The sequence below is a fragment of the Caloenas nicobarica genome, chromosome 38 (genome assembly GCF_036013445.1).
Source record: "Caloenas nicobarica isolate bCalNic1 chromosome 38, bCalNic1.hap1, whole genome shotgun sequence".
Taxonomy (NCBI): domain Eukaryota; kingdom Metazoa; phylum Chordata; class Aves; order Columbiformes; family Columbidae; genus Caloenas; species Caloenas nicobarica.
Window position 1 is genome coordinate 108,247 of NC_088282.1, and position 24,449 is coordinate 132,695.

At 58.8% G+C, this 24,449-nt stretch overlaps 2 protein-coding genes across 3 annotated transcripts in view; both read left to right on the forward strand.

Annotated features, from left to right (window-relative positions):
* The window catches only part of EIF3CL (eukaryotic translation initiation factor 3 subunit C like), a 43,813-nt gene extending 37,808 nt beyond the window's left edge, over positions 1–6,005 (forward strand). The window contains exons 19-23 of one of the 2 annotated variants that reach the window (XM_065655285.1): positions 622–687; positions 778–865; positions 2,210–2,229; positions 3,238–3,380; positions 5,371–6,005. In XM_065655285.1, the coding sequence (XP_065511357.1) occupies positions 622–687; positions 778–865; positions 2,210–2,229; positions 3,238–3,380; positions 5,371–5,456 (403 nt within the window). In that variant the 3' untranslated portion in view covers positions 5,457–6,005. Of the gene's footprint in view, positions 1–621; positions 688–777; positions 866–2,209; positions 2,230–3,218; positions 3,381–5,370 lie in introns of those variants that run through there. The other variant, XM_065655284.1, reaches the window with a different exon arrangement.
* Positions 6,006–6,102: 97 nt separating this feature from the next.
* On the forward strand, positions 6,103–17,608 carry PRODH2 (proline dehydrogenase 2). Its single transcript, XM_065655262.1, has 9 exons — positions 6,103–6,264; positions 7,028–7,221; positions 8,843–8,963; positions 9,471–9,542; positions 11,401–11,547; positions 13,427–13,575; positions 15,173–15,277; positions 17,248–17,336; positions 17,439–17,608. The coding sequence occupies exons 1-9, from the start codon at positions 6,103–6,105 to the stop codon at positions 17,606–17,608; spliced, it is 1,209 nt and encodes a 402-aa protein (XP_065511334.1).
* The last annotated feature ends 6,841 nt before the right edge of the window (positions 17,609–24,449 follow it).

The window sequence follows — 24,449 nt, forward strand, 5'->3', positions numbered from 1 at the left end:
CATCAGCCGCCATCTTGGGGCCTTCAAGGCCTTTGACCATCTTGGCACCGTCAAGACCCTTTGAGCATCAACCACCATTTTTGGGCCTTCAAGGCCTTTGGCCATCTTGGCGCCCTCAAGGCCTTTGAGCATCAACCGCCATCTTGGCGCCTTCAAGGCCTTTGAGCATCAACCGCCATTTTTGGGCCTTCAAGGCCTTTGAGCATCAACCGCCATTTTTGGGCCTTCAAGGCCTTTGAGCATCAACCGCCATCTTGTCACCTTCAAGACCTTTGTCCATGAACCTCCATTTTTGGGCCTTCAAGACCCTTTCACCATCAACCGCCATCTTGGGCCCTTCTGCTGCCGTTTGGGGCCCTTGTCCCCGCCCCCCGACCTCCATCATTGTGTCCCTGACCCCAGCGGCCATCTTGTGTGTCCCCCAACCCCCTCGGCCATCTTGTCTCCTCCCCGCTCCACCCTGTCGGCCATCTTGTTCCCCCCTCCACCCTGTCGGCCATCTTGTTCCTCCTGAACTTGGCGGCCGTCTTGTCCCCCACCCTGTCGGCCATCTTGTGTCATCCCCCCCCGACCCGTCGGCCATCTTGTGTCCCCCTGACCCGTCGGCCATCTTGTCCGCAGGAAGATCCAGGAGGAGTCCCTGCGCACGTATCTCTTCACCTACAGCAGCGTCTACGACTCCATCAGGTGACCTGGGCCGGAAGGGGCGGGGCCGGGGGGTGGGAGGGGGCGTGGCCAGCGAGGGGGGCGTGTCCCCGCTGACCCCGCCCCGCGCAGCATGGAGACGCTGGCGGCCATGTTTGAGCTGGACCTGCCCACGGTGCACAGCATCATCAGCAAGATGATCATCAACGAGGAGCTCATGGTGAGACCCGCGGGGACCCGGGGACCCATAGGGACCCATAGGGACCATAGGGACCCATAGGGACCCATGGAGACCACAGGGACCCATGGAGACCCATAGGGACCCATAGAGACCCATAGGGACCCATAGGGACCCATAGGGACCCATGGAGACCCATAGGGACCCATAGGGACCCATAGGGACCCATGGAGACCCATAGGGACCCATAGGGACCCATAGGGACCCATGGAGACCCATAGGGACCCATAGAGACCCATGGAGACCCATAGAGACCCATAGGGACCCATAGAGACCCATAGAGACCCATAGGGACCCGTAGAGACCCATAGGGACCCATAGAGACCCATAGGGAACCATAGAGACCCATGGAGACCCATAGGGACCCATAGGGACCCATAGGGACCCATAGAGACCCATAGAGACCCATGGAGACCCATAGGGACCCATAGGGACCATAGAGACCCATAGGGACCCCATAGGGACCCATGGAGACCCATAGGGACCCATGGAGACCCATAGGGACCCATAGAGACCCATAGGGACCCATAGGGACCCGTAGAGACCCATAGGGACCCATAGGGACCCATAGGGACCATAGAGACCCATAGGGACCCATAGGGACCCATAGAGACCCATAGGGACCCATAGAGACCCATAGAGACCCCATAGAGACCCATAGGGACCCATAGAGACCCATAGGGACCATAGAGACCCATAGAGACCCATAGGGACCCATAGGGACCCATAGGGACCCATAGGGACCCATAGAGACCCATAGGGACCATAGGGACCCATGGGGACCATAGAGACCCATAGAGACCCATAGAGACCCATAGGGACCCATAGGGACCCATAGAGACCCACAGAGACCCATAGGGACCCACAGGAGACCCATAGACACCCATGGAGACCCATAGAGACCCATAGGGACCATAGGGACCCATAGGGACCATAGAGACCCATAGGGACCCATAGGGACCCATAGAGACCCACAGAGACCCATAGGACCCACAGGGACCCATAGACACCCATGGAGACCCATAGAGACCCATAGGGACCATAGGGACCCATAGGGACCCATAGAGACCCATAGAGACCCATAGAGTCCAATAGGACCCATGAGAGGACCCATAGAGACCCATAGGGACCCATAGAGACCCATAGAGACCCATAACTGACCCACAGTGACCCAAATCCCCCATTTTTCCCCCCAAATCCCTTTTCTGAGGTAAAAATCCACCATTTTCCTCCCTGAGGTGATTCTGCGGCCGCCATTTTGAACCACCAATTCCCCCCAAAAAACACCCAAAACCCCCATTTTTCCCCCATTTTTCCCCATTTTAGGCCTCCCTGGACCACCCCACATCCACGGCCATGATGCCCCAGCCCCACAGTGACCCAAATCCCATTTTTCCCCCCAAATCCATTTTCTGAGGGAAAAATCCACCATTTTCCTCCCTGAGGTGATTCCCTGGCCGCCATTTTGAACCACCCAATCCGCCCCCAAAACCCCCATTTTTCCCCCATTTTTCCCCATTTTTAGGCCTCCCTGGACCACCCCACATCCCACGGCCATGATGCCCCAGCCCCACAGTGACCCAAATCCCCCATTTTTCCCCCCAAATCCCTTTTCTGAGGGGTCAAATCCACCATTTTCCTCCCTGAGGTGATTCTGCGGCCGCCATTTTGAACCACCAATTCCCCTCAAAAAAACACCCCAAACCCTCATTTTTCCCCATTTTTAGGCCTCCCTGGACCACCCCACATCCACGGCCATGATGCCCCAGCCCCACAGTGACCCAAATCCCCATTTTTCCCCCCAAATCCCTTTTCTGAGGGGTCAAATCCCACCTTTTTCCTCCCTGAGGTGATTCCCTGGCCGCCATTTTGAACCACCCAATCCGCCCCCAAAACCCCCATTTTTCCCCATTTTTCCCCATTTTAGGCCTCCCTGGACCACCCCACATCCACGGCCATGATGCCCCAGCCCCACAGTGACCCAAATCCCCATTTTTCCCCAAATCCCTTTTCTGAGGGGTCAAATCCACCATTTTCCTCCCTGAGGTGATTCCCTGGCCGCCATTTTGAACCACCCAATCCGCCCCCAAAACCCCATTTTTCCCATTTTTCCCCATTTTAGGCCTCCCTGGACCACCCCACATCCACGGCCATGATGCCCCAGCCCCACAGTGACCCAAATCCCCCATTTTTCCCCCCAAATCCCTTTTCTGAGGGGTCAAATCCACCATTTTCCTCCCTGAGGTGATTCTGCGGCCGCCATTTTGAACCACCAACTCCCCCCCAAAAAACACCCCAAAACCCCCATTTTTCCCCCATTTTTCCCCATTTTTAGGCCTCCCTGGACCAGCCACGTCCACCGTCATGATGCACCGCACAGAACCCACGAACCAACAGAATTTGGCGCTTCAGCTGGCGGAGAAACTGGGGAACCTGGTGGAAAATAACGAGCGGGTGTTCGACCACAAACAGGGGACGTACGGGGGGTATTTCCGAGGTACGAGGCAAAAACCCCCCAAAATCCTCCTTTCACCCCCAAAAAACCCCAATTTCGCCCCAAAATACCGGAACTTCACCCCGAAATGCCCCAGTTTCACCCCCCGAAACCACAATTTCACCTCAAAATCCCGATTTCGCCCCCGAAAAGCCACAATATCCCCCCTCAAAATGCCATTTTTACTCCCCAAACCGCAGATTTTCAACCCAAACACCCCCAATTTCAACCCAAACTCCCCCAATTTCAACCGAAAACGCCACAATTTCACCTCCAAATCCCCGATTTCACCCCCAAAAATCCGATTTCGCCCCAAACTCCACAGTTTTTCCCCCCAAACCCCCCAATTTTACCCCTAAAAAAATAATTTCAGCCTCCAAGAAAACCAATTTCACCCCCCAAAACACCCCAATTTCACTCCCAAAAACCCAATTTTCCCCCAAAGCGCGTCCCCTTCTATTCTATGGGTTGGACCCCCCCGCTATGGGGCTGCCCCACAGATCGCACTCCACATGTAACTCTATGGGGTAGACCTGGTGGCCCCATTAGTCTCAATGGGGTAGATCTGGCAGCCCATAGATCGCAATGGGGCTGGTGGGGTTGGGGGGCAGTTATGGGGCTGGGAGCTGTGGGGCAGGATCTATGGAGCTGGGGGGTGCTATGGGGTGGGATCTATGGGGCTGGGTGCTATGGGGCAGGATCTAGCAATCCAGATATGGGGTAGACCTGGTGGCCCCATTAGGTTCAATGGGTAGACCTGGCAGCCCAAAGTCTCAATGGGGTTGGGGGGGCAGTTATGGGGGCTGGGAGCTGTGGGGCAGGATCTAAGGAGCTGGGGGGTGCTGTGGGGGCTGGGAGCTGTGGGGTGGGATCTATGGGGCTGAGTTGGCGCTATACATTTATCCCTCTATGGGGTAGACCTGGTGGCCCCATTAGTCAGAATGGGGTAGACCTGGCAGCCCAAAGGTCCCAATGGGGTTGGTGGGGTGTGGGGGGCAGTTATGGGGCTGGGGAGCTGGGGGGCGGGATCTATGGAGCTGGGGGGTGCTATGGGGTGGGATCTATGGGGCTGGGTGCTATGGGGCAGGATGTAGCAATCCAGATATGGGGTAGACCTGGTGGCCCCATTAGTCTCAATGGGGTAGACCTGGCAGCCCCAAAGGTCCCAATGGGGTTGGTGGGGTTGGGGGGCAGTTATGGGGCTGGGAGCTGTGGGGAGGATCTATGGAGCTGGGGGTTGCTATGGGGTGGGATTTATGGGGTGGGATCTATGGGGCTGGGTGCTATGGGGCAGGATCTAGCAATCCAGATATGGGGTAGACCTGGTGGCCCCACTAGGCTCAATGGGGTAGACCTGGCAGCCCAAAGGTCCCAATGGGGTTGGTGGGTTGGGGGGGGCAGTTATGGGGCTGGGAGCTGGGGGGGCAGGATCTATGGAGCTGGGGGGTGCTATGGGGTGGGATCTATGGGGCTGGGTGCTATGGGGCAGGATCTAGCAATCCAGATATGGGGTAGACCTGGTGGCCCCACTAGGCTCAATGGGTAGACCTGGCAGCCCAAAGGTCCCAATGGGGTTGGTGGGGGTGGGGGGGGCAGTTATGGGGCTGGGAGCTGTGGGGCGGGATCTAAGGAGCTGGGGGGTGCTATGGGGTGGGATCTGTGGGGCTGGGAGCTGTGGGGTAGGATCTATGGGGCTGAGTTGGCACTATAGGTTTCTCCCTCTATGGGGTAGACCTGGTGGCCCCATTAGTCTCAATGGGGTAGACCTGGCAGCCCAAAGGTCCCAATGGGGTTGGGGGGGCAGTTATGGGGCTGGGAGCTGGGGGGCGGGATCTAAGGATCTGGGGGTGCTATGGGGTGGGATCTGTGGGTCTGGGAGCTGTGGGGTGGGATCTACGGGGCTGAGTGGGCGCTCTAGGTCTGTACATCCATCTATGGGGTAGACCTGGTTCCCCCCCACCCCACATCTTCACCCCACATCTCTGCCCCATAGATCAGAAGGACGGCTACCGCAAGGGCGACGGCGGCTACTTACGGCGGGGGGGCTACCGGCAGCAGGAGCGCGGCTCCAACTACTGACCGCCCCATAGATCCTGCCCCATAGATCCTGCCCCATAGATCCGCCCCACAGACCGTCACCTCTCCGCCCAAACCCGACCCAATTCCCACCCGTTTTCCCCCAAAACCGAGTCCCCTCTCGCCCCCCGCAGCCCACAACCCGCCCCAACGGATCCCGCCCCACGGATCCCGCCCCACAAGTACCTAAAGAAACGCCCCAATTTTGGCCCCAAAGCCACGATTTGACCCCAAATTTCAGCCCCCAAACCAAACTAATTTCAGCTCCAAATGGCTCCTTCCGCCCTATAGGCCGAGGGGAACCCCCCGCTATGGGGCTGCCCCACAGCCTCCCGCCCCACAAGTGTCTCCCTGCCCCACAGATCCCGCCCCATAGACGCTGTTCACTACGTCCCCTTCCCGCCCATTTCCCACCCAATTTTCACCCAATTTCGACCCTTTTCCCTCAAAACCAAGTCCCTCCCCACGCCATATTTCCCCCCCCATCTTTCCCGCCCCACAGATCCCGCCCCACAGATCCCGCCCCACACACATTAAACCACTGACCCGTGCGGGGCCGAGTTAACGAGTCATTAATTAACACCGTGGCAGGGAAAGGGGGGGGACGGGATATAAACCTCCGCCCACGGCCAGCGCGTCACCGGGCGCTATGGGGCAGCAGGGGGAGGTTGTGGGGCGCCCCCCGGCCCCGGGGACCCCCCTGGACTTGGGGGGCCGGGCGCTGCGGGGGCTGCGCCGTGGGGAGCTGGGCCGGGCGCTGCTGGTTCTGGGGCTCTGCGCTCTGCCCCCCATCGTGCGGCACGCGCAGGCGGTGAGTCCGGACCCACGGGGGCCCGCCCCACAGCTCCTGACCCATAGCGAGACCCACAGCGGCCCCTTGGAATCGGGGTAGACCTGCTGGCCGCATTAGCGTCAATGGGGTAGACCTGGCAGCCCAAAGGTCCCAATGGGGCTGGTGGGGTTGGGGGGAGAATTATGGGGCTGGGAGCTGTGGGGTGGGTGCTGCGGGGCAGGGGGTGTGCTATGGGGTGGGATCTATGGGGCTGGGAGCTATGGGGTGGGATCTATGGGGCTGGGAACATTGGGCTCTCTATGGGGTAGACCTGACGGCCCCATTAGACTCAATGGGGTAGGCCTGGCAACCCAATGATCCCAATGGGGCTGGTGGGGTTGGGGGAGCAGTTATGGGGCTGGGAGCTGTGGGGCGGGATCTATGGAGCTGGGGGGCGCTATGGGGTGGGATTTATGGGGTGGGATCTATGGGGCTGGGTGCTATGGGGCAGGATCTAGCAATCCAGATACAGGGTAGACCTGGTGGCCCCATTAGACTCAATGGGGTAGACCTGGCAGCCCAAAGATCGCAATGGGGTGGTGGGTTGGGGGGGGCAGTTATGGGGCTGGGAGCTGTGGGGCAGGAGCTGGGGGGTATTAGAGGGTGGGAGCTGTGGGGCTGGGAGCTGTGGGGTGGGATCTGTGGGGCCGGGTGGGCGCTATAGGGCAGGACTTAACAGCTCTGGCCCCTATGGGGTGGGACCAATGGGGCCGGGCCGCATCTCCCCGCTCCGCCCCCACAGATCCTGTGGGTCTCGCGGCGGGTCCTGGGCCCCCGGCTGTGGGTCCGGTTGCTCCGCGCCACCTTCTACGGGCAGTTCGTGGGGGGCCAGACCCACAGCGAGGTGGAGGCCACAGCGCAGAGGCTCCGATCTATGGGGCTCAGGCCCATGTTGGCCATGCCCTGCGAGGGGGATGTGGGGCAGGAGCCCCAGGGGTACGTGGGGCTGGTTATGGGGCCGGAAAGAAGTGGTGGGGCCGGTTATGGGGCTGGGAGGTTGGTACGAGGGAGATGTGGGGCGGGTTATGGCGCTGGGAGGTGGTTATGGGGCAGGTTATGGGTCTAGAAGCAAGTTATGGGGTCGGTTATGGGGCTGGGGGTGGTTGTGGGGCAGGGAGTCGGTTCTAAGGGCTCCCGCCCCACATCTCCCCCCACTTATGGGGCAGAGAAGTTATGGGGCTGGGAGCTGTGGGGAAGGAGCCGGGGAGTGTTAGGGGCTGGGATCTGTGGGGCTGGGAGCTGTGGGGCGGGATCTGTGGAGCTGAGTGGGTGCTATCCATTAGAATCTATGGGGTAGACCTGGCGGCCCCATTAGACTCAATGGGGTAGACCTGGCAGCCCAAAGGTCCCAATGGGGTTGGTGGGGTTGGGGGAGCAGTTATGGGGCTGGGAGCTGTGGGGAAAGATATATGGGGCCAGGGGGGTGCTGTGGGGCTGGGGCAATGCTATGGGGTGGGATCTATGGGGCTGGGAGCTATGGAGTGGGTTCTATGGGGTTGGGAACATTGGAAGCTCTATGGGGTAGACCTGGTGGCCCCATTAGCGTCAATGGGATAGACCTGGCAGGCCATAGATCCCAATGGGGCTGGTGGGTTTGGGGGAGCAGTTATGGGGCTGGGAGCTATGGGGCGGGATCTATGGAACTGGGGGGGTGCTATAGGCTGGGATTTATGGGGTGGAATCTATGGGGCTGGGTGCTATGGGGCAGGATCAATATATGGGGTAGACCTGACGGCCCCGTTAGACTCAATGGAGTAGACCTGGCAGCCCAAAGGTCCCAATGGGGTTGGTGGGGTTGGGGGAGCAGTTATGGGGCTGGGAGCTGTGGGGAAAGATATATGGGGCCAGGGGGGTGCTGTGGGGGCTGGGACAATGGGGATCTATGGGGCTGGGAGCTATGGGGTGGGATCTATGGGGTTGGGAACATTGGAAGCTCTATGGGGTAGACCTGGTGGCCCCATTAGCATCAATGGGATAGACCTGGCAGCCCATAGATCCCAATGGGGCTGGTGGGTTTGGGGGAGCAGTTATGTGTCTGGGAGCTGTGGGGCGGGATCTATGGAGCTGGGGGGTGCTATAGGCTGGGATTTATGGGGTGGAATCTATGGGGCTGGGTGCTATGGGGCAGGATCTAGAGCAATATATGGGGTAGACCTGATGGCCCCATTAGCCTCAAAGGGGTAGACCTGGCAGCCCAAAGGTCCCAATGGGGTTGGGGGAGCAGTTATGGGGCTGGGAGCTGTGGGGAAAGATATATGGGGCCAGGGGGGTGCTGTGGGGCTGGGGCAATGCTATGGGGTGGGATCTATGGGGCTGGGTGCTATGGGGCAGGATCTAGAGCAATATATGGGGTAGACCTGACGGCCCCATTAGCCTCAAAGGGGTAGACCTGGCAGCCCATAGATCCCAATGGGGTTGACGGGGTTGGGGGCACAGGGAGATATGGGGCAGGTTCTGGGGCTGGTTATGGGTCTAGAAACCACTTATGGGGCGGGCGATGGGGCCGGGGGTGGTTCCGAGGGCCCCCGCCCCACGTCTCCCCCCACGTGTGGGGCAGGGAGAGCTGGTACGAGGCCAATCGGGGGGCGGCGCTGGAATGTGTGGGGCTGGCGGCCGCCGTGGGGCCGGAGCCCATGATGCAGCTGAAGGTGACGGCGCTGCTGAGCGCGCGGCTCTGCGTGAGTTGGGGGGCAGCCCCATAGAATCTGTGGGGCGGGGGAAAACACTTGGGGGGGGGGCAGGATCTATGGGGCTGGGGTGGGATCTATGGGGCTCGTAGAGGAGCAACACTTGTGGGGCAGCACCTTGGAATCTATGGGGCAGGGGGGGGCACTTGAGCACACCCCATAGAATCTATGGGACAGAGGGGGGGTCACTTGGGGGGCAGCCCCATAGATCTATGGGGTAGAGAGGGAGCACTTGGGCAACCCCATGGAATCTGTGGGGCAGGGAGAGTAGCTTGTTGGCAGCCCCATAGAATCTATGGGGTGGGGGGGGTCACTTGGGGGGCAGCCCCATAGAATCTATAGGGCAGAAGGGACACTTGAAGACACCCCATAGAGTCTATGGGGGGGGGTCACTTGGGGGGGCAGCCCCATAGAATCTATGGGGCGGGGGGGGGTGTCGCTTGGGGGGCAGCCCCATAGATGTGTGGGGCCGCCCCCCCGCGTGTCTCTGCCCCACAGGAGGCGCTGGGGCGCTGCCCGGCGGGGGAGGGGCTGACGCTGGAGCGAGCGGCCGCCATCATGGGGGGGGAGGTGAATGTGTGGGGCGCCCCATAGCGGGGGTGGGGGGGGGGGTGTCCCTCTGCCCCATAGCGCCCCATAGGATCCAAATCTCTAGGTCTTTCTGCCCCATAGCGGGATGGGGGGGGGGTCCCTCTGCTCCATAGCGCCCCATAAACCCCAATTCTGTGGGTCCCAGCCCCATAGATGCCCGTAGACCCCCCTGTTATATGGATCCCCCTGCCCCATAGAACCCTTGTCTATGGGTCCCAGCCCCATAGTGGGATTGAGGGAGAGGGCCCTGCCCCATAGCGGCCTAATCTGGGGGTCCCCCTGCCCCATAACGCCCCATAGAACCCCATTATATGGGTCCCAGCCCCATAGAAGCCCATTATGTGGACCTCCTGCCCCATAGCGGCCCAATCGCTGGGTCCTGCCCCATAGAAACTGGATCTGTGGGTCCCAGCCCCATAGTGGCCGAAACGCCGGGGTCCCCCTGCCCCATAGAACCCCCAATCTATGGGTCACCCGGCCCCATAGAAACCCATTAGCTGGTTCTCTCTGCCCCATAGCGCCCCATAGAATCCCCCCCACAGGCCAGCCAGCCCCATAGAGCCCAATGTGTGGGTCCTGCCCCACATCTCCCCCCAGGCCGCGGCTCTTCCCGCTCTGACCCCCGCCCAGAACCGGCACTTGGGGGTCGCGCTGCGGGCGCCTCGAGGACGTGGCGGCGGTGAGAGGATCTATGGGGCGGGAGCTGTGGGCTGGGTGGGGCTATGGGTCCCTATGGGCTCTATGGGTCCCTATGGGTCTCTGTGGGTCTCTATGGGTCTCTATGGGTCCCTATGGGTCTCTATGGGTCCCTATGGTCTCTATGGGTCTCTATGGTCTCTGTGGGTCCCTATGGGTCTCTATGGGTCCATGTGTGGGTCTCAGTGTGTCGCTATGGGTCCCTGTGGGTCTCTATGGGTCTGTGTGGTCTCTATGGGTCTCTATGGGTCCCTATGGGTCTCTATAGGTCTCTATGGTCTCTGTGTGTCTCTATGGGTCGATATATGGGTCAGTCTATGGGTGTCTCTGGGTCAATCTATGGTCTTTATGGGTCGCTATGGCTCCCTATGGGTCTCTATGGGTCAATGTGTGGGTCTCAGTGGGTCCCTATGGGTCCCTGTGGGTCCCTATGGGTCTCTATGGTCTCTGTGTGTCTCTATGGGTCGATCTATGGGTCGATCTATGGGTCAGTCTATGGTCTTTATGGGTCGCTATGGCTCCCTATGGGTCTCTATGGGTCTCTGTGGGTCCCTATGGGTCCCTATGGGTCCCTATGGGTCTCTATGGGTCTCTATGGGTCCCTATGGGTCTCTATGGTCTCTATGGGTCCCTATGGGTCTCTATGGGCTCTATGGGTCCCTATGGGTCCCTGTGTGGGTCTCTATGGGTCTCTATGGGTCCCTATGGGTCTCTATGGGTCTCTATGGGTCTCTATGGGTCTCTATGGGTCCCTATGGGTCTCTATGGGTCTCAGTGGGTCCCTATGGGTCCCTATGGGTCTCTATGGGTCTCTATGGGTCTCTATGGGCCCCTATGGGTCTCTATGGGTCCCTATGGGTCTCTATGGGTCTCTATGGGTCCCTGTGGGTCTCTATGGGTCTGTGTGGTCCCTATGGGCCCCTGTGGGTCCCTATGAGTCTCTGTGTGTCTCTATGGGTCGATCTATGGGTCAGTCTATGGGTGTCTATGGGTCAATCTATGGTCTTTATGGGTCTCTATGGGTCCATGTGTGGGTCTCTATGGGTCTCAGTGGGTCCCTGTGGGTCTCCATGGGTTTCTATGGGTGTCTATGGGTCCCTATGGGTCTCTATGGGTCTCAGTGGGTCCCTGTGTGGGTCAGGCCGCCGTGGGGCGGCGCGTGCGCCTGCTGCTGGACGCCGAGCTCAGCGCCCTCGACCCCCCGGTGGCCCTGGTGACCTCGGCGCTGATGCGGCGGCACAACCGGGAGCGGCCGTGGGTCTGGGGCACCTGCCAGGCCTACCGGCGGGTCCGTGGGGCTGCCCCATAGCGACCCACGGCGCGGGTCGGGGGCGCGATTCGGGCGTTTGGGGGCGAAATTTGGGGGTTTGGGGGCAAAATTTGGGCTTTTTCGGGGCGAAATTTGGATTCCTGGGCTGGGATTTGGGGGGTTTTAGAGTCACTTGTGGGGCGGGATCAGTGGGGCAGCCCCATAGCGTGCGAGGAGGCGGCATTTCGGGGCCAAATTTGGGGTTTTTGGGGGTGAAATTTGGGGTTTTGGGGGCGAAATTGGGCTTTTTTTGGGGCAGAATTTGGATTCCTGGGCTGGGATTTGGGGGTTTCTAAAATCACTTGTGGGGCGGGATCAGTGGGGCTGCCCCATAGCGTGGGAGGAGGTGGCATTTTGGGGTGAAATGTGGGGGTTTGGGGGCAAAATTTGGGGCTTTTCGGGGCAGAATTTGGATTCCCGGGGTGGGATTTGGGGGATTTTAGAGTCACTTGTGGGGCGGGATCAGTGGGGCTGCCCCATAGCGTGGGAGGAGGCGGCATTTTGGGGTGAAATTCGGGGTTTTGGGGGTGAAATTTGGGGTTTTCGGGGCGGAATTTGGATTCCCGGGGTGGGATTTGGGGGATTTTAGAGTCACTTGTGGGGCGGGATCAGTGGGGCTGCCCCATAGCGACCCACGGCACGGGTTGGGGGCGAAATTCGGGCGTTTGGGGGCAAAATTTGGGGTTTTCGGGGCGGAATTTGGATTCCCGGGGTGGGATTTGGGGGTTTTTCGAGTCACTTGTGGGGCAGCCCCATAGCGGGACCCATAACGTGAGAGGGGGAGGAGTTTGGGGGCGAAATTTGCGATTTTGGGGCCGAAATTGCGGATTTTTGGGGGCTGAAATTGTGGATTTCTGGGGGCTGAAATTGCGGGTTTTTGGGGCGAAATTTTGGATTTCTGGGGGCTGAAATTGCGGATTTTGGGGGCGAAATTGCGGATTTCTGGGGGCCGAAATTGCCGATTTCTGGGGGCTGAAATTGCGGATTTTTTGGGGTGAAATTTTGGATTTCTGGGGGCTGAAATTGCGGATTTTTGGGGTGAAATTTTGGATTTCTGGGGGCTGAAATTGCGGATTTTGGGGGCGAAATTGCGGATTTCTGGGGGCCGAAATTGCCGATTTCTGGGGGCTGAAATTGCGGATTTTTTGGGGTGAAATTTTGGATTTCTGGGGGCTGAAATTGCGGATTTTGGGGGAGAAATTGCAGATTTGGGGGCTGAAATTGCGGATTTTTGGGGCGAAATTGTGGATTTTGGGGGCTGAAATTGCGGATTTTTGGGGGGCCGAAATTGCGGATTTCTGGGGGCCGAAATTGCGGATTTTTGGGGCGAAATTGCGGATTTCTGGGGGCTGAAATTGCGGATTTTTTGGGGTGAAATTGTGGATTTCTGGGGGCTGAAATTGCGGATTTTTTGGGGTGAAATTTTGGATTTGGGGGCTGAAATTGCAGATTTTTGGGGCGAAATTGCAGATTTCTGGGGGCTGAAATTGCGGGTTTTTGGGGCAAAATTGCGGATTTTTGGGGTGAAATTGCGGATTTGGGGGCTGAAATTGCGGATTTCTGGGGGCTTAAATTGCGGATTTTTTGGGGTGAAATTTTGGATTTCTGGGGGCTGAAATTGCGGATTTTTGGGGCGAAATTGCAGATTTGGGGGCTGAAATTGCAGATTTTTGGGGCGAAATTGCGGATTTGGGGGCTGAAATTGCGGATTTTTGGGGCGAAATTGCGGATTTTTGGGGGTGAAATTGCGTATTTTTTGGGGTGAAATTGCAGATTTTTGGGGGCCGAAATTGCGGATTTTTGGGGGCGAAATTGCGGGTTTCTGGGGCGAAATTGCGGCTTTGCGGGCTGTCTCCAGGGCGCCCCCCAGCGGCTCCTCGGGGCGTTTTCCGCGCTCCGTGGGGCCCCGTTCGGGGTGAAGTTGGTGCGGGGGGCGTATCTGGAGCTGGAGCGGAGCGTGGGGGGCAGGGACCCAGTGCACCCCACGGCGGCCGAGACGCACCAGAGGTGGGAGCTGTGGGGCAGGATCTATGGGGCGGGATCTATGGGGCGGGAGCTGTGGGGCGGGTTATGGGGCACAGGGAGCGAAAAGGGACTCAATTTTGGGGGAAAACGCGGCGGAATTGGGTCATTTTCAGGGGGAAATGGGCAGGAATTTGGCGTCGTGGGCAGGATCTATGGGGCGGGATCTATGGGGCGGGATCTATGGGGCGGGTTATGGGGCATGGGGAGTGAAAAGGGACTCGATTTTCGGGGAAAACGTGGCGGAATTGGGTCATTTTGGGTGGGAAATGGGCAGGAATTTGACGTCGTTGGCAGGATCTATGGGGTGGGATCTATGGGGCGGGATCTATGGGGCGGGATCTATGGGGCGGGTTATGGGGCACGGGGAGTGAAAAGGGACTCGATTTTGGGGGAAAACGCGGTGGAATTGGGTCATTTTCAGTGGGAAATGGGCAGGAATTTGACGTCGTGGGCAGGATCTATGGGGTGGGATCTATGGGGCAGGATCTATGGGGTGGGTTCTGGGGCATGAAAGACTCAATTTTGGGGCCAAACAGGTCAGAACTGGGTCGGTTTGGGGCGGGAATTTGACATCACAGGCGGGATCTATGGGGCGGGATCTATGGGGCAGGTTATGGGGCACGGGGAGCGAAAAGGGACTCGATTTTGGGGGAAAACGCGGCGGAATTGGGTCATTTTCAGTGGGAAATGGGCAGGAATTTGACGTCGTGGGCAGGATCTATGGGGCGGGATCTATGGGGTGGGATCTGGGGCATGGAGGACTCAATTTTGGGGCAAAATGGGTCAGAACAGGGTGGGTTTGGGGCGGGAATTTGACATCACAGGCGGGATCTATGGGGCGGGAATCTATGGGGCGGGTTATGGGGCACAGGGAGCGAAAAGGGACTTGATTTTGGGGGAAAACGTGGCGGAATTGGGTCATTTTCAGTGGGAAATGGGCTGGAATTTGACGTCGTTGGCAGGATCTATGGGGCAGGATCTATGGGGCAGGATCTGTGGGGCGGGTTATGGGGCACGGGGAGCGAAAAGGGACTCGATTTTGGGGGAAAACGCGGCGGAATTGGGTCATTTTGGGTGGGAAATGGGCAGGAATTTGACGTCGTGGGCAGGATCTATGGGGCGGGATCTATGGGGCGGGATCTATGGGGCGGGTTATGGGGCACGGGGAGTGAAAATGGACTCGATTTTGGGGAAAAAAGGGGTCGGAATTGGGTCATTTTGGGTGGGAAATGGGCAGGAATTTGACATCGTGGGCAGGATCTATGGGGCGGGATCTATGGGGCAGGATCTGTGGGGCGGGTTATGGGGCACGGGGAGCAAAAAGGGACTCAATTTTTGGGAAAAAGGGGTCGGAATTGGGTCATTTTGGGTGGGAAATGGGCTGGAATTTGACGTCGTTGGCAGGATCTATGGGGCGGGATCTATGGGGCGGGATCTATGGGGCGGGTTATGGGGCACAGGGGCTGAAAAGGGACCCGATTTTGGGGCAAAACGGGTGGGAATTGGGTGGGTTGGGGGGGGGTGACGCAGTGAACAGGGTGCGATCCGTGGGTCACGGATCTATGGGGCGACCCCCCAGCTATGGGCGGTGCCTGGAGCTGGCGCTGGGATTGGTCGCCCGGGAGGGGGCGGAGCTCATGGTGGCCACTCACAACGAGGCCTCGGTGCTGCAGGCGGCGCGAAGGTCCCGCCCCCAAAATCCCCCCAATCCGCCCCAAAAATCCGCCCCCGGATCCCCACGGCCAGCCCCAAAACCTGCCCGGAAAAATCCCAAATTTCTCCCCAAAAATTGCCCGCGAAATCCTGAAAATTTGGCCCCAAACTCTGTCCTGAAAACCCCCACATTTGTGCCCCCCAAAATCGGTCCTGAAAATCCAAAATTTTCCCCAAAATCTGCCCCGAAAACCCCAAATTCGTCCCCCAAATCTACCGCAAAATCCTGAAAATTTGTCCCCAAATCTGCCCTGAAAATCCCAAAATTTATCCCCAACATCGAGTCCAAAAACCCCAACATTTAGGTTCAAAATCTGCCCTGAAATCTCCAAATTTATACCTAAAATCTGCCCTGAAAATCCCCAATTTATGCCCCAAAAGTCAAGTTCCAAATCTGCCCGGAAATCCCCAAATTTGTCCCCAAAATCTGCCCTGAAATCTCCAAAATTTATCTCCCCAAATCCCCCATACTGACCCCAAATCCCCCAAATTTCCCCAAAACCCCCCCAAACTTCCCCCAAATTTCCCCCCAAAACCTGTCAAGTTTACCCCAAAATTCCCCCAAATTTTCCCCAAATTCCCCCCAAATTTTCCCCCAATTTCCCCCAAATTCCCCCCAATTTTCCCCAAATTCCCCCTGAAACCCCCCAATTTCCCCTAAATTCCCCCCGAAATCCCCCAAATTCCCCCCAATTTCTGCCAAATTCCCCCCAAATTCCCCCCAAATTCTCCCCAATTCTCCCCAATTCCCCCCAATTTTCCCCAATTTCCTTCAATTTCCCCCAATTTTCCCCAAATTCCCCCAAATTCTCCCCAATTTCCCCCAATTCCCCCAATTTCCCCCCAAATTCCCCTAATTTCCCCCCAGTTCCCCCAAATTCTCCCCAATTTCCCCCAATTTCCCCCAATTTCCTTCAATTTCCCCCAATTTTCCCCCAAATTCCCCCCAAATCCCCCCAAATTCCCCCCAATTTCCTCCCCAATTTCCCCCCAAATTTCCCCCAATTTCCCCCCAAATTCTCCCAAATTCCCCCCAAATTCCCCCAAATCCCCCCAAATTCCCCCAAGTTCCCCCAAATTCCCCCCAATTCCCCCCAAATCCCCCCAAATTTCCCCCAAATTCCCCCCAATCCCCCCAAATTCTCCCCAATTTCCCCCAATTTCCTCCAATTCCCCCCGAATTCCCCCCAAATTCCCCCCAAATTCCCCCAATTTCCCCCAAATTCCCCCCAAATTCTCCCCAATTTCCCCCAATTTCCCCCCAAATTCCCCCAATTTTCCCCCCAATCCCCCCAAATTCCCCCCAAATTCCCCCCAAATTCTCCCCAATTTCCCCTAATTTCCCCCAATTTCCTCCAATTTCCCCCAATTTTCCCCCAAATTTCCCCCAAATTTCCCCCAAATTCCCCCAATTCCCCCCAAATCCCCCCAAATTCCCCCCAATTTCCCCCAAATTCCCCCCAAATTCCCCCAATTTCCCCCAAATCCCCCAAATTCCCCCCAATTTCCCCCAAATTCCCCCAAAATTCCCCCAATTTCCCCCAATTTCCCCCCAAATTCCCCCAATTTCCCCCAATCCCCCCAAATTCCCCCCAAATTTTCCAAATTCCCCCCAATTTCCCCCAAATTCCCCCCAAATTTCCCCCAAATTCTCCCCAATTTCCCCTAATTTCCTCCAATTTCCTCCAATTTCCCCCAATTTTCCCCCAATTTTCCCCCAAATTCCCCCAATTCCCCCCCCAAATCCCCCCAAATTCCCCCCAATTTCCCCCAAATTCCCCCCAAATTTCCCCCAAATTCTCCCCAATTTCCCCTAATTTCCCCCAATTTCCTCCAATTTCCCCCAAATTCCCCCCAAATTCCCCCAAATTCCCCCCAAATCCCCCCAAATCCCCCGATTTCCCCCCGATTCCCCCCGCATCCCCGCTTTCCGTTTCCCAGGATGGCCGAGCTGGGGATCCCCCGTTCGGGGGGCGGCGTTTCCTTCGGGCAGCTCCTGGGCATGTGCGACCACGTCTCGCTGGCCCTGGGTACCGAAAACCCCCCAAATCCCCGGGTTGCTCCCCTCCACCCTCAGAGGCGCCTTTTTTTGGGGCGTCCTGATGGATTTTCGGGCCGTTTTTGGGGGGCAGGGGAGGCCGGATACGCCGTCTACAAGTCGGTGCCGGTGGGATCGGCCGAGGCCACGTTGCCGTATCTGGTGCGGCGGGCGCAGGAAAACCAGGCGATGCTGGACGGGGGGCGCAGGGACCGGCGGCTGCTGCTCAGGGAGATGAGACGGAGGCTCCTGGGGGGAGACTGAGGGAGAAAATGGGGAGAAACGCCCAAAAATACAAAGTTTGGGGTCGAAAATGCGGCCTGGGAGAGCAGAACTGTCCCAAAACCCAACCAAAGAACCGCCCCGAGGGACCCAAAATCACCACAAATTCACCCCAAAATCACCACAAAAATCACCCAAAAACTCCCCTCTGATGCTCAAGGAGATGAGACGGAGGCTCCTGGGGGAGATTGAGGGAGAAAATGGGGCGAAACGCCCAAAAATACAAAGTTTGGGGTCGAAAATGTGACCGGAGGGAGCGGAACTGTCCCAAAACCCAACCAAAGAACCGCCCCAAGGGACCCAAAATCACCACAAATTTGGCCCAAAATCACCACAAATTCACCCCAAAATCACCCCAAAATTCCCCCCGGCTGATGTGGGAGATGAGACGGAGGCTCCTGGGGGGAGATTGAGGGAGAAAATGGGGCAAAACACCCAAAAATACCAAGTTTGGGGTCGAAAATGTGACTGGAGGGAGCGGAACTGTCCCAAAACCCAACCAAAGAACCGCCCCGAGGGACCCAAAATCACCACAAATTTGGCCCCAAATCACCACAAATTCAGCCCAAAATCACCCAAAACCTCCCCTCCGATGCTCAGGGAGATGAGACGGAGGCTCCTGGGGGGAGATTGAGGGAGAAAATGGGGAGAAACGCCCAAAAATACAAAGTTTGGCGTCGAAAATGTGACCGGAGGGAGCGGAACTGTCCCAAAACCCAACCAAAGAACCGCCCCAAGGGACCCAAAATCACCACAAATTTGGCCCAAAATCACCACAAAAATCACCCCAAAACTCCCCTCTGATGCTCAGGGAGATGAGACGGAGGCTCCTGGGGGGAGATTGAGGGAGAAAATGGGGCGAAACGCCCAAAAATACAAAGTTTGGCGTCGAAAATGTGACCGGAGGGAGCGGAACTGTCCCAAAACCCAACCAAAGAACCGCCCCGAGGGACCCAAAATCACCACAAATTTGGCCCCAAATCACCACAAATTCACCCCAAAATCACCCAAAACCTCCGCCCTGCTGATGTGGGAGATGAGACGGAGGCTCCTGGGGGGAGACTGAGGGAGAAAATGGGGCGAAACGCCCAAAAATACAAAGTTTGGGGTCAAAAATGTGACCGGAGGGAGCGGAACTGTCCCAAAACCCAACCAAAGAACCGCCCCGAGGGACCCAAAATCACCACAAATTCACCCCAAAATCGCCACAAAAATCACCCAAAATTCCCCCCGGCTGATGTGGGAGATGAGACAGAGGCTCCTGGGGGGAGATTGAGGGAGAAAATGGGGCGAAACGCCCAAAAATACAAAGTTTGGGGTCGAAAATGCGGCCTGGGAGAGTGGAACTGTCCCAAAACCCAACCAAAGAACCGCCCCGAGGGACCCAAAATCACCACAAATTCACCCCAAAATCACCACAAAAATCACCCAAAAACTCCCCTCTGATGCTCAGGGAGATGAGACGGAGGCTCCTGGGGGGAGACTGAGGGAGAAAATGGGGCGAAACGCCCAAAAATACAAAGTTTGGGGTCAAAAATGTGACCGGAGGGAGCGGAACTGTCCCAAAACCCAACCAAAGAACCGCCCCGAGGGACCCAAAATCACCACAAATTCAGCCCAAAATCACCCAAAACCTCCCCTCCGGTGCTCAGGGAGATGAGACGGAGGCTCCTGGGGGGAGATTGAGGGAGATAATGGGGCGAAACGCCCAAAAATACCAAGTTTGGGGTCGAAAATGCGGCCTGGGAGAGCGGAACTGTCCCAAAACCTAACCAAAGAACCGCCCCGAGGGACCCAAAATCACCACAAATTTGGCCCAAAAACACCACAAATTCACCCCAAAATCACCCAAAATTCCCCTCTGATGCTCAGGGAGATGAGACAGAGGCTCCTGGGGGGAGACTGAGGGAGAAAATGGGGCGAAATGCCCAAAAATACAAAGTTTGGGGTCGAAAATGCGGCCTGGGAGAGCGGAACTGTCCCAAAACCCAACCAAAGAACCGCCCCGAGGGACCCAAAATCACCACAAATTTGGCCCCAAATCACCACAAATTCACCCCAAAATCACCCAAAACTCCCCCGGCTGATGTGGGAGATGAGACGGAGGCTCCTGGGGGAGATTGAGGAGAAAATGGGGCGAAACGCCCAAAAATACAAAGTTTGGGGTCAAAAATGTGACCGGAGGGAGCGGAACTGTCCCAAACCCAACCAAAGAACCGCCCCGAGGGACCCAAAATCACCACAAATTCAGCCCAAAATCACCCAAAACCTCCCCTCCGGTGCTCAGGGAGATGAGACGGAGGCTCCTGGGGGGAGATTGAGGGAGATAATGGGCGAAACGCCCAAAAATACCAAGTTTGGGGTCGAAAATGCGGCCTGGGAGAGCGGAACTGTCCCAAAACCTAACCAAAGGAACCGCCCCGAGGGACCCAAAATCACCACAAATTTGGCCCAAAAACACCACAAATTCACCCCAAAATCACCCAAAATTCCCTCTGATGCTCAGGGAGATGAGACAGAGGCTCCTGGGGGAGACTGAGGGAGAAAATGGGGCGAAATGCCCAAAAATACAAAGTTTGGGGTCGAAAATGCGGCCTGGGAGAGCGGAACTGTCCCAAAACCCAACCAAAGAACCGCCCCGAGGGACCCAAATCACCACAAATTTGGCCCCAAATCACCACAAATTCACCCCAAAATCACCCAAAACTCCCCCCGGCTGATGTGGGAGATGAGACGGAGGCTCCTGGGGGGAGATTGAGGGAGAAAATGGGGCGAAACACCCAAAAATACAAAGTTTGGGGTCAAAAATGTGACCGGAGGGAGCAGAACTGTCCAAAACCCAACCAAAGAACCGCCCCGAGGGACCCAAAATCACCACAAATTTGGCCCCAAATCACCACAAATTCACCCCAAAATCACCCCCTCCGATGCTCAGGGAGATGAAACGGAGGCTCCTGGGGGGAGACTGAGGGAGAAAATGGGGCAAAACGCCCAAAAATACCAAGTTTGGGGTCGAAAATGTGGCCTGGGAGAGCGCAACCGGCCCAAAACCCAACCAAAGAACCGCCCCGAGGGACCCAAACTCTTGAAATTTCCCCCCAAATCCCCAATAAACGTGACTTTTCTCCCCCCCCCGTGCGTGTGTTGGGTTTGGGCGGATTTCCCCCGTTTCTGGGGGTCCCTCAGCCCCATAAGTTGGGGGGGGGGACAGATTTTCAAGCCCCTTTGGGGACAAAAGGGACATATTGGGGGGGGGGGTGGAAAATGGCGGGAAGAAAATGGCGGGAAGCGGTTGGGGGCGGGGCTAAGAGGAGGGGGCGGGGTTAAGAGGAAGGGCTGTGATTGGTTAATGAGGGTGTGTCGTGGGGGGTGGTTAAGGGGGCGTGGCTTGGAGGGGGCGGGGCTACGGGGGCGTGGTTTCCAATGGGGCGTGGTTTCCATTTGGGGGCGTGGTTTCCAATGGGGGCGTGGTTTCCAATGGGAGGGCGTGGTTTCCATTGGGGGCGTGGTTTCCATGGGGGGGGTGTGGTTTCCAATGGGGGGCGTGGTTTCCAATGGGGGGCGTGGTTTCCAAGGGGGGGGCGTGGTTTCCAATAGGGGCGTGGCTTTGGTAGGGGGCGTGGCTTCCAATAGGGTCGTGGTTCCCAATGGGGGCGTGGCTTTTTGTGGGGGCGTGGCTTCCCGGGGGCGTGGTTTCCGATGGGGGCGTGGCTTCCTATGGGGGGGGCGTGGTTTCCAACGCGGGCGTGTCTTCCCAGCCGCTCTCAGCCAATCGCAGCGCAGCAGCGAAGCGGCTCCGTGATTGGCTGGGTCCCGGGGGGGGGGGGTCTCCATGGCAACGCCCCCGCGCATGCGCCTCCCGCCCCCGCCCCCCCCCCCCCCCCAACCCGGGCGCCGTGGGCGGGGCCGCGCGCGGTCACGTGGGGGCAGCAGCCAATGGGCGCCGCTCTCCCTCCCCCCCGCCCTCCCCCCCCCCCCCCCCCCCACCCCGCTCCCCGCGGCCATTTTGTGCGCGCGGCCGCCGCTCTCCGCCAATCAGCGCGCGCCGCGGGGGCGGGGACCAATCACCGCCCTCCCCGCGCCGCCCCGCCCCCCCCCGCCCCCCCCGGCGCGCGCGACCCCCCCTCCCCCCACCTCCCCCCCCCCCCACACACACACCTCGTCCCCTCCCCCCCCGCCCGGAGCCGCCATCGCGATCGCGATGGACCCGACGTGGGGCAGCTTCATCTTCCAGGTGGGGGGCGGGGGGCGGGGGGGATGGGGGGGATGGGGGAGGACGGGGGGGATGGGGACACTGGGACACAATTGGCAGTGGGGACACTGGGGATACTGGGGGGAACTGGGGGGACTGGGGACACTGTGGGGGATGGGGACAGTGGTGTCAAGGGGGATACTGGTCAGACTGGGGGGACTGGGGGGAACTGGGGGAACTGGGGGGAACTGGGAGGGACTGGGGGGAACTGGGAGGGATGGGGACACTGGGACACAATTGGCAGTGAGGACACTGGGGATACTGGGGGGACTGGGGACACTGGGGGGACTGGGAGGGACTGGGGGGGACAGGGACACAATTGGCAGTGGGGAAACTGGGGATACTGGTGATACTGGGGACACTGGGGGGGATGGGGACAGTGGTGTCAAGGGGGATACTGGTCAGACTGGGGGGACTGGGGGGACTGGGAGGACTGGGGGGACGGGGACACAATTGGCAGTGGGGACACTGGGGATACTGGGGGAACTGGGAGGGACTGGGGGCAGTGGGGACACTGGGGGGACTGGGGGGGACAGGGACACAATTGACAGTGGGGACACTGGGGATACTGGTGATACTGGGGACTGGGGGGATGGGGACAGTGGTGTCAGGGGGATACTGGTCACACTGGGGGAACTGGGGGACTGGGGGGACTGGGAGGGATGGGGACACTGGGACACAATTGGCAGTGGGGACACTGGGGATACTGGGGGGAACTGGGGACACTGAGGGGACTGGGAGGGACTGGGGGGGACAGGGACACAATTGGCAGTGGGGAAACTGGGGATACTGGTGATACTGGGAGGACTGGGGGGGATGGGGGGGATGGGGACAGTGGTGTCAAGGGGGATACTGGTCAGACTGGGGGAAACTGGGGGACTGGGGGGAACTGGGAGGGATGGGGACACTGGGACACAATTGGCAGTGGGGATACTGGGGGAAACTGGGGAAACTGGGGACACTGGGGGGACTGGGAGGGACTGGGGGGGACAGGGACACAATTGACAGTGGGGACACTGGGGATACTGGTGATACTGGGGGGACCAGGGACACTGGGGGACTGGGGACACTGGGACACAATTGGCAGTGGGGACACTGGGGGAACTGGGGACTGGGGGGGATGGGGACAGTGCTGTCAAGGGGGATACTGGTCAGACTGGGGGGTACTGGGGGGACTGGGACACAATTGGCAGTGGAGATACTGGTGATACTGGGGGGACTGGGGACACTGGGGGGACTGGGGACACTGGGACACAATTGGCAGTGGGGACACTGGGGGATACTGGGGGGACTGGGGGGATTGGGAGGGATGGGGACACTGGGGGGGGATGGGGACAGTGGTGTCAAGGGGGATACTGGTCAGACTGGGAGGGAACTGGGGACACTGGGGGGATGGGTCAGTGGGGATACTGGTGATACTGGGGGGACTGGGGACACTGGGACACAATTGCAGTGGGGACCCTGGGGATACTGGGGGAACTGGGAGGGACTGGGAGGGAACTGGGAGCACTGGGGACACAATTGGCAGTGGAGATACTGGTGATACTGGGGGGAACTGGGGGGACTGGGGGGAATGGGGGAACTGGGGACACTGGGGGGACAGGGACACAATTGACACTGGGGGCACTGGGGGAACTGGGACACTGGGGGGTGGGGACACTGGGCGGACTGGGGGGACTGGGGGGACAGGGACACAATTGGCAGTGGGGACACTGGGGATACTGGGGGGACTGGGAGGACTGGGGGGACGGGGACAGTGGTATCAAGGGAGATACTGGTCAGACTGGGGGAAACTGGGGGGACTGGGAGGGATGGGGACACTGGGGGGACTGGGGGGACTGGGGGGAACTGGGGACACTGGGGGGGATGGGGACAGTGGTGTCAAGACGGATACTGGTCCGACTGGGGGGACTGGGGGGATGGGGACACAATTGATAGTGGGGACACTGGGGGGACTGGGAGGGACTGGGGGGACTGGGGGGACAGGGACACAATTGGCAGTGGGGGGACTGGGGGGACTGGGGGGAATGGGGACACTGGGGGGACTGGGGGGGGGGACACTGGGGACACTGGGAGGGACTGGGGGACGGGGGGATGGGGACAGTGGTGTCAAGGGGGGATACTGGTCAGACTGGGGGAACTGGGGACACTGGGGGGCTGGGGGGAAGGGAATGGGGGAACTGGGGGGACTGGGGGGGACGGGGACACAATTGACAGTGGGGATACTGGGGGGACTGGGGACACTGGGGGGACTGGGGACAGTGGTGTCAAGGGGGATACTGGTCAGACTGGGGGGAACTGGGGACACTGGGGGGCTGGGGGGAATGGAATGGGGGGAACTGGGGGGACTGGGGGGACGGGGACACAATTGACAGTGGGGATACTGGGGGGACTGGGGACACTGGGGACATGGGAGGGGCACTGGGGGCACTGGGACACAATTGGCAGCAGGGATACTGGGGGGACTGGGGGGACTGGGGGGACGGGGACAGTGGTGTCAAGGGGGATACTGGTCAGACCTGGGGAACTGGGGGGACTGGGGGACGGGGACACAATTGGCAGTGGGGATAC

Coding starts and splice junctions, on each gene's coding strand:
- PRODH2 (XM_065655262.1), top strand. CDS start 6,103: ATGGGGCAGCAGGGGGAGGTTGTGGGGCGCCCCCCGGCCCCGGGGACC. Junction 7,222..8,842: donor GTGGGGCAGGAGCCCCAGGG/GTACGTGGGGCT, acceptor CGTGTGGGGCAG/GGAGAGCTGGTACGAGGCCA. Junction 9,543..11,400: donor CCGCCATCATGGGGGGGGAG/GTGAATGTGTGG, acceptor TGTGTGGGTCAG/GCCGCCGTGGGGCGGCGCGT.